The 9630-nt window shown below is 47.8% G+C and overlaps 1 protein-coding gene across 1 annotated transcript; it reads right to left on the reverse strand.

Annotated features, from left to right (window-relative positions):
* Positions 1-3204: 3204 nt before the first annotated feature.
* Positions 3205-7341, reverse strand: NAA20 (N-alpha-acetyltransferase 20, NatB catalytic subunit). The gene is made up of 6 exons (XM_075097272.1): positions 7199-7341; positions 7016-7040; positions 6834-6924; positions 5481-5616; positions 4338-4483; positions 3205-3531 (listed from the first exon to the last, which is right to left on the reverse strand). Exons 1-6 carry the CDS (start codon positions 7249-7251, stop codon positions 3446-3448), a joined length of 537 nt encoding a protein of 178 aa, XP_074953373.1. The 5' UTR covers positions 7252-7341; the 3' UTR covers positions 3205-3445.
* Positions 7342-9630: the final 2289 nt, after the last annotated feature.

Consider the following 9630-nt stretch of genomic DNA (forward strand, 5'->3'; position numbering starts at 1 on the left):
TCTTGGTTTGTAGTTCCTCAGAGCCACTCTGATGCTGAAACTGTGTCAAAATCTGTTGTGTGCCTAGAACGATCAAAGACACTAGATCTTTGCCGTTCCCAAGCACCTGACTCCGCAGTGCGGTAAGCAGCAGTGCAGTAGCGCAGAGCCGAACAGCTGGTTTTTTTTCTACAGTGGATGTCCAGGTTAAGGCCCTAATGCTGCTTTGGAGGAAAATCTTGCTATGCTGTCCTCCAGTTGTCAGTCTGTGGTCACAGCTGGCAGACTATGTTTAATTAGTACTACAAATCTTTAAAAACTAATTTCCTTAAATGAATTTCAGTACAACTTGTGTTTTACAGAGGGGATCTAGTTTTACATCTTTTTTTTTTTTTTTTTTATGTGATTCTGAGCTGTTCTTGTGTGGGAGCTCGTACTTACTAAAGCAAAATCTTCTTCTTCTCAGTCTGCCTGGATCTGTAGACAATTAAAAATACAAAAATAAATCCATGTACAGGATGAGAAAGGGGAGAGGAGGAATTTGGTGGGAATTGCTGCAGCTTCCTCCCCTGCAGGTGTGCTGGTTCGGCTCTAGCACTGCTTCGCCCTGGGCAGAGCAGGGAAAGGTAACTACTGTTGCCTCCGTGCCATAGCTGTGTTTCCCCCTGCCTTGGCTGCGTGTGTTCCTCAGCCTGTGTTCCTCAGCCTGCTCCTTGTGGGTGTTAACTATCCTCCTGACCGCTGCCTCCTGCCTGCCTGGAAGAGCAGGGCTGAGGCAGCAATGCTGAGCTCTCCCCTGCACCTGCTGGTAGCTGCAGCTGGTCACACTGAGCTGGTCATACAATAGTTTGTGTATTCTTGCTAGTCTTCTCTTTGGGAAGAAAACAACGTAAGTGAAGCTTGACCGTCTAATGGAGAACTGAGTTTTTAAATAACACTGGAGAACACTACTTTCGTTTGTAAGATTCAGGTTTTTTCATATAGCATGTTATATGCTGAACCAAATATCTGAACTTCTTCTATTTATTGATGAAGGATGCTGTTTCTTTTTGTATCACGTGCAGTTGTGCTAATAGGGAGTAGGAAAGTTGAAGATGCAACGGCTGACCTCACAGACACGCTCTATTACGATGCAGCATCAGGAACGAGAAGACCTCACAAGGAAGAAAAAGGGTGTGTGAGTCTGTGCCGCCCCCCCCCCAAGCAGTCCTTTAGCCACATGCTGTTGAAAGATCGCCCTTAAAATCATGACATCAGGAAATGATAGAATTATGGTGGGTTTTAAGGTCTTGTAAGGTTACATTGGAATCTATACACAGAAGTGTGTGTGCCCATTGTTAAAACTGCAAGAAAAAAGTAGCAATCTATTACTGCAGATAATTTCGCTCAAGGCCTTTTACTGCTGAGTTCCTGTTGCGCACGGATCATGTGACAGGACACGCGCTTTTTCTTGCCAAGGGGTGGCTGATTTACACAGGTTGTGGTTCCACAAGTTATTTCTCTGAGAAGCAATGGGTTAAGCAGTGCTTGCAAGTTCAAGTGTAGTGTTAATTTTCAAGATACTTAAGTTCCTGGCTGATCAGAGTTGGGGGAGGGTAAGGTTAACTATTTTACTCGAATTATCCAGTTCCCCTTTTTGACTACAGAAGTCAACAGTGTTATGTAATGTGGGGCATCAGTTTTCAGAAGGAAGATCAGAATAGGGATGGAGTCCTCTGCTGTCGATAATTCATGAAAAATGAGAAGATGAAATAGGAAAGGCTACTTTTAACAAGGTAAGTCATCTTGGTTGTCTTGTATGAGGGCTGGACTCTACACACACCACGAGATGGGTGTTGCTTACCCAGAACGCCTGTGCGCACGTGGCACGGCAAGCGGCGGTTGGTTGTACGGGCACCCTTCGATTTGGTCGTTCTTCAGTTTTCAAGTTTGGTTTTGTGGTCTTGAATAATACCATTGCAGTGCTTCACAACATACTGTTTTGAAGCTTAAAAAATGCAAGTGCAGCATTATTTCTTCCCACAGAGTTTCCCCCAGCCTCTGCTTACCCCAAGTCAACCTGACCATTATTAGCATCCCCAAAATTCAGCAGCAAGCTTTGGAGTCTTTGAACTTGGTGCCTAATGGCTTCAGCTTTTATAAAAATAGAGTTTACTGTTGTCTCCCCTGAAAACAGAACTGGATCTTAAAGGAGAAAAATTGCTGCTTTGGATTAATCCATTTTTTCAGGGTTTTTCTGCTCTGCAGTGAGATTGTGGGTAGGCAGGCTGTGTGGGCCACCCCAGTCTTCAAAACCAAACTGAGTTCACAGATTTGTGTGATGTTGCAGAGCCTTTTGGAGACTTCCCTCAATACGTGTGCCTGGCTGTGTGGAAGCAGAACGTGAACACCAAGTCTGAGCAATTAGCTGAAAAAAAGGGGATGTTAGTTCAGAGTGAAGGGGGAATGTGAAAAGAAAGGCATGTGGGGTGGTTTGACCCAGCAGGCAGCTAAATAGCACCCAGCTGGTCACTCACTCCCCCGGTGGGATGGGGGAGAGAATAGGGTGGGGAAAAAAGAAATGTCTCATGGGTTGAGATAAAGATAGTTTAAAAAGACAGAAAAGAGCAAAATAATAATAATAGACTATACAAAACAAGTGATGCATGACACAATTGCTCACCACCTACTGACCAATGCCCAGCCAGTTCCTGAGCACCAGTTGCAGCTGTATATGCTGAGCATGTTGTCAGATGGTGGGGGCAGCTGTCCCGGCTGTGCCCCCTCCCAGCATCTCTTCGGCAGGGCAGTATGAGGAGCTGTAAAATCCTTGACTAGAGCACACACTGCTCAGCAACAACTAAAACATCAGTGTGTTATCAACATTCTCATAGTAACTCCAAAACATGGCACTACACCAGCCACTAAGAACAACACAGACTTTGGCTTGAGTCTGGGCCACGGTGGAGAGAAAGCCTCAACTGCTTTAGGTTCACTGTTGATTTTAAAAAAAGCCAGACAACCAAGTTCAGACCCATGCCTGCGTCATGAAGAGGGGAAAATCATTTCTACATTCTTGTATAATAGTTTTATCTTCTATGCAAGTATTAATATGTTGCCTTCCCCTGCTGTGCTTCTTGTACTGTACGGTATTTTCACTGATTATAAATAAATGCATTTGAAGAGTTTTTACTGTTACTGACGAGCTATTTTTGGTTTGAAAGAAAACCAAGAAACCACCACACATGAGGTAATTCCATTTTAATAGTCTCTGATTTTTCCAATATCTGAAAGGAAAAATAATGGAGTGCAGGAGTATGCAGCCATTACCAACAGATGCAGCGTCAGTAAGCTGCTCGATACCGCTTTTGGTACGTCGTAGGACAAAAACACTGAGCCTAAGACTGCTCATCTGTAAGTTCTTGCGGGCTGGGGACAGAAGGAACCTGACACTCCTAGTAAGTTGCCCGAGAATCACAGCTTACAGTTACTCAATGTCTTCTGGTCTCACAGGATGCGGCAAAGGTATAATTGATTTCTTCTCCGTATCTCTGGAAAGAGCTTTTCTCATGTCTGTGGCAAAAGGAAAAAAAAATGCTATTACAGTAAGACAGTCATTGCACAAAGCTGCATTAAAAGTGATCTTACTGTAATACAGAATCCAGCTAATTATGATTTCCAACAATCACAGAATATCTTAAGTTGGAAGGGACCCATAAGGATCATCAAGTCCAACTCCCCCTCTCCTTGCAGGACTACCTGAAACTAAACCACATGACTAAGAGCATCCTCCAACTCTGACACGCTTGGCGTCACGACTGGAGGTAGCAGCTGGTACTTCAGTGTTAACAGAATTAACATTAACAAACTTGAATTTCCATGTTCCTTCCCTTTTAAATTGAAAATGCCACCCTGTTCTCTGCCACTGGTGACCACTGACACGTTTCAATTTGTAGTTAAGACATCCAAGTTTCAAGTCCCTGTTACGGGAAGAAATGAGGAAAGCACTGCAATTCCTTCCCCCAGTAACAACTGCAAAAAGCCCAGCCACTGGGCACAAGCGTTCCTGTGAATGAAAAATCAGATAAGAACCTGCACCTTTATTTTCATCTCACCTACAGGATACCTATCTTCGTACTTACTAATGTATTCTTGTTTCATAGCTTATTTTGCCACAGATGCTACAAACCGTGTGAAGTGCAAGACTAAGTTTTATAACTGATGTAATCTTCAGTAGGAAAAGCTATCTAAAGGAGTATCCACAATCCCATTCAGCAACAACTACCTACCTTGTTTCATATTTTTAAAAAAATAACAATACAAAGGAACCCTCAACACGAGGCTCTTTCCATTTGATGTGAGGCAGAACAAGCACTTACCATAAGCGTCTTCATCTGGCTCCCCATTGCTAGCAGAGTAGTACTCTAATACTGTCCGGTACACACTGTAGCCTAGTTGCTTATACATATTTACTGCAACCTGATTCGATACTCTCACAAAGAGATCGACGAAAAATCCACCCTTTCTTTGAAAAAATAAAAACAAAGAAAACCACAGTAAGGACTAGCAGGTGAGTGTATTTCTAAATAACAACCTGTAACTTGTGCTCAGACCAAGAGCAGGCCCGACGATGCGATATGCTAATTGACCATCCTTCACGCTGCGGGAGCGGATGCACCCCTTTACCGAGGGGCAAGGCCAGTAGAGGCACAAATTTAATTTTGTTTTTGTTACTAGACTAATTTTTTACACCAGCCAGTGGGTTCAGAATTATGAGCAGGAAGAACAGGACAAGCTAAACACGCACACAAGCCTCATATCCACCAGAAATTATTTTAAAAATATAAAAATCCACGTTAGATTGTGTTGCCTTAGGGCAGGACTGCCTCCTTCAGCGGGCACGGTGGCAGGGAGCGGTGGAATCGGTCACAAAATGCAGTTGCCTACCAGAGGCCAGCCCTTCTCCTCACAAGGCAATTTTTCAAAACATTGTACTATTATTTTCCGGTGTTACCAACTACAACGGGGTTGCCCTGCCAGCGGGCGTTCAGGACATTTCCCGGTGGGTTCATTTGACACAAATTAAATTTTCAGCAGGCACAAGCAACCAAGCACGAGACCAAGCTAAGACACTTTCCGCCGTACAAAATTTGTTCAAGATTGTGCCTGTGGGAATCACACAAAGCCCATGATTACTGAACAAGTGTGTTGGAGGCTCTACAGAAAACAGTGCTGAGGTTTCATGAAGCTCTTTTCCTTTCAAGAAAAGGACCTTTTATACAGCAAGTCTATTGGAATTCAGGCTACGTCCTACTGGCTCTGGCAAGTTAGCTTTCACAGAAACCCTCAGATCTCAAACCACCACTTAAGCAGCATTTTTAGTTCTTGTTCTCTAACTGCAGGGAATTTCAGCAAATCAGAACACTACTCAAAGCAAAATTCTGGGTCTGTTTCAAGCTATGGACAGGTGTAGGTAGAAAGATTACTTTAAAAGGTAAATTTAAGATACATATACTACTCACTTTTCTGAAATTTCTTCCAGTAGTTCCATCAGTTTAGCAGCCAAACCCAGCCGTCGAAACTCTGGTGCAACAGAGAGGGCAGTAACATGTCCATGCCATTCTTCCCTAGCCACAGAGCCTTCCGCTTTACCCATGACTGCGAACGTACAGAGCATCAGAGCAGTAGCACCTCTGCGATCACGCGCCACCCACAGCTATACCTCTTTACAGAAGGACCAAGTGGCACATAAACAAACATTGCAATGGTTCTGGTAAAGGCTCAAACAGGGATGTGTATGTTATCGCTCTGTGATTCGGCAACCAAAACCATCATTTTTCTCAAGTATTACAGCAGTTTCTCGACTGGTGTTAAAAAAAAAATAAAAGTTTTGTAAATTCATCGTTTGAGGCATGACTTCCGGATGCAAATTTTAAGCAATTCTCTTCAGTCTTTAACTGAGCAGAATTCAGGTTCTGACTAAAATAACAGAAGAATGGAGGGGCAGAAGCCCAAAGCTAACTCACCAACCTGGCAACTGTAAGAGACCTTTGGGGACTGAGGAGGAATAGCGCTTGGGAAGCTTTACCGATTTGGCAATAGAAACCTAGGGCCTGCAAACACAGTATGTTTAAGGAAAAAAAAGGGGGGGTGTTGTTTTGGGGGGCTTTTTTGTAGTTCCTCTCCCTCCTACATGGAGCCAAACCAGCATTAGTTCACCGCTGAATAGTCACGCTTCCATGCGGTACTCTTGTCAACCTCAGTCCGCTAATAAACAACGGATGTGGTGGGTGCAGAGAAACCTGTACAGCAAATGCTTTAAGCTTTACCATATTAAAGACCTTATTTTCCAGATCCCTGCAAAGACCCTTATTCTCCCCTGCCCCCCCACCCCCAAAAAAAGGGGGAAAAAACCCCAAACCTGGAAGGAATAAACAACCCAACAGCTCTGAAAAACGTGACTATTCCACAGCAAACAAGGATCCGACAGCCAGACCCAGAGCCTTCCCTTCCAGGCCGACGCAAATCCCAAGCCCAACATTCTCACTTGCTGACGGTGTGCGACGTCAGAGCCGAGCGCGGGGGCTCACCCGCAGGCTTACGGACGCGCCTGCCCACGCACACACGCGGGCGGGCGTTACCACAGCCGCGCCGGGAACGCCAAACCGAGAGCCGCCGCGCCGGCCGCCGCAGGCGCGACACCCGGGGCAGTGACGGAACCGGAGGATGTTACCCAGCCCTCCTCCTCCCCGCCGGCTCTTTGGGAAAGGCGAGGCGCAGGCGGGGCCCCGGCCTGACACCCCACCCCCACACACACCCTGGGGCAGCGGGGCGGTACCGCGGGGAGCCCGGGGAGCCCGCCGCCCCGCACTCACTGTAACCCATGAGCTCCCCGCCGGGCGCCTCGGCGACGATGAAGTACTCGGGCCAGTGGGCCAGGTACTGCAGGTAGAAGGGAATCCCGTACTGGGGCGCTCGGTTAAGGAGCAAGCTGCTGCTGCTGCCGCCGCGGCTGCCCCGCGCCCCCCGCGGCGGCCGGCGGCGGCCCGAAGGATACGGTCTCCGTCAGCGGGTCCAGGTTGCTGCGTGGGGAGAGCGGAGCTCACCAGGGGCCCGGGCCCGGCCCCCCGAGCTGCCCCGGGCAGGGGCGGCGGCGCCGGAGGGACGGGGGAGCCCCCGCCCGCGGGCCGGGCCGGGCCGGGAGCGGGCACGGGGCCCGGAGGGAGGGGGGCGGCCTCACATGTTGTTGAAGCGGAAAAGGTCGTCACAGGTGAAGGCGCGGAGCGTCGTCATGACGGCGATGCTGCTGCTGCTGCCGCCGGTGCTGCCCCGGAAGCGCTGCCGCCGTCCGAGGGCCACTTCCGGCCCCGCCCCCGCCGCGGGCGGCGCAAGGCCCGGCCCCTGGCGGAGTGTCCATGCGGGGGCCGTGGCGGCGGCTGTGCCCCAAGCCGGGCCGCTGCCCCGGCCGAGGACGGCCCCGTGCAAACGGGCCGCTCCAGGCGAGAGGAGGTCTGCGGGCGCGGCCGGGGCCACCCGAAACAACCGCGATGCAAAAGATGCGAGGCCGACCCACGCGTCCGGCCTCGCCTGCCAGGCAAGACGTGCACGGCTGCCGCCGCGGCAGTCTGAGAGTCGCAGAATCATTGAGGTTGGAAAGACCTCTAGGGTCATCAAGTCCAACCGTCAAACCCAACACCACCAGGTCTCCTAAACCATGCCCTGAAGTGCCACCTCTACATGTTTTTTGAACGCCCCCAGGGATGGTGACTCCACCACCTCTCTGGGCAGCCTGTGCCAATGCCTGACCACTCTTTCAGTGAAGAGATTTTTCCTAATATCCAATCTAAACCTCCCCTGGTGCAGATTGAAGCCATTTCCTCTTGTCCTATCACTTGTTACTTTGGAGAAGAGACCAACCCCCACCTCATTACAACCTCCTTTCAGGTAGTTGTAGAGAGCGATAGGGTCTCCCCTCAGCCTCCTCCAGGCTAAACAACCCCAGCTCCCTCAGCTGCTCCTCATAAGACCTGCTCTCCAGACCCTTCACCACCTTTGTTGCCCTTCTCTGGACACGCTCCAGCACCTCGATGTCCTTCTTGTAGTGAGGGGCCCAAAACTGAACACAGTATTCGAGGTGCGGCCTCACCAGTGCTGAGTACAGGGAGACGATCACTTAGATCAGGTGATCATAGATCAGCACGATCACTTAGATGAGGTGACCCTCAATTCACATTCCTAGTAACAATTCTTCTGCCAAGGCGCCTTGTCTCACAGACGTATGGTGATAGCAGCCTTGGTTTTGAGGAAAACCTGCATTAAAAAGCTAAAGTTAGTGCAGACAATAAATGCATTGTAGTTTTCTAGGACAAGATGTTTACAGACTAAGCAAAATAGGAATCTTGTCATAGAGATGGACGGTCTGTTGAAGCTCCAGGGCTTTATCAGACAACGTTGCATGCCTTTTGACTTTTACTGTCAGCTGTTGACCAAGCTTGGTTTAAAATCTCTTCCTTAGTGTTCGACACCAAGATTGCCACCTTGAGAGAAGTGCTGCAGGAGCAAGAGAAGGGCCTTTAAAAAAGCAGCAATCTGACTTGCTACTTACACGGTTGTGGAGAGGGGACAGGAAAGGTCAAGCCTGCCTGCCTTTGCCCTCTGAGCTTTCTGCTTGCCTGTAATTCCCCCATTGTAAACGTCCTGAGATCCGCCTTGCTTCGGTCAGTGTTCTCAGGTTGGCAATAAAGCTCACTGCACAGCCCTTGAAGGTACTTTTTTTCCCCCCTCCATGGAGTTCTGGACAGTGCTAGTGAAGACCCTAGAATTCAAGCCAATTAGTGCACTGAGGACTCTTCACAGGTGATGCAAAAATTAGACTGAAAGTATCTATATTATCTTTTTGTGTTCTGGTTCCATTCCTTGGCATCCAGCTGTCAGGAACAAAGAACATAAAACCTCCTTATTTAAAATCTGGTTCAAGAGAGCAGTGTGCAGAGTACATATGCATATGGTCCTGGCAGACTGACTGGAAGCAAGCAGAAGGCTCTGAAATAAGGTGCACAAAAGAGGGGAACGGTTCTGATGGGGTCAAACTACTCCAGGCTCCCAGGCATGAACTCCCAGAACTGTTCATTCTGGTGCTGCGGTGGCTGACCCCAACAGGGAGAGCGGCACCTTGTTCACTGTCTGAAACACACCTTGCCATCTGGTTCCTCTTGTTAAGAAACCTGAACACAAAATACTTTCTTCTGCCATGATCCTCACCGGGGTAGACAACAAATACGGTATTACTGATGGGTATGAGTGATATAATTGGCACTATTTAAGGCCTGAAGAGGGGGGAATTGCAGTTAATAGCTTAAATCAGTACAAAAATCTCTTGGGTAAAAAACCACAGTGTGCCTACTACAAACGCTATTCTGTTGCACTCGTAGTTTACAAGGGTAGATACATAAAAAGGAAATATAACTACATATAAAAATATATTTGTTGTTACAAATTAGATATTACACTGTTGTGTGTTACCCATTTTATAGATATATGTATAATAAATTATACACACACACATAGATATATGTAAGAAATATATAAGAACTCTTGGCCAAAGTTGGTCAGAAGGAAGTGGGGAAAGTTAAATTCCTTCAAGCTGGAATACGGGACTGCAGTCACTCAATG

The sequence above is a fragment of the Phalacrocorax aristotelis genome, chromosome 6, assembly GCF_949628215.1.
Source record: "Phalacrocorax aristotelis chromosome 6, bGulAri2.1, whole genome shotgun sequence".
Classification (NCBI taxonomy): Eukaryota; Metazoa; Chordata; class Aves; order Suliformes; family Phalacrocoracidae; genus Phalacrocorax; species Phalacrocorax aristotelis.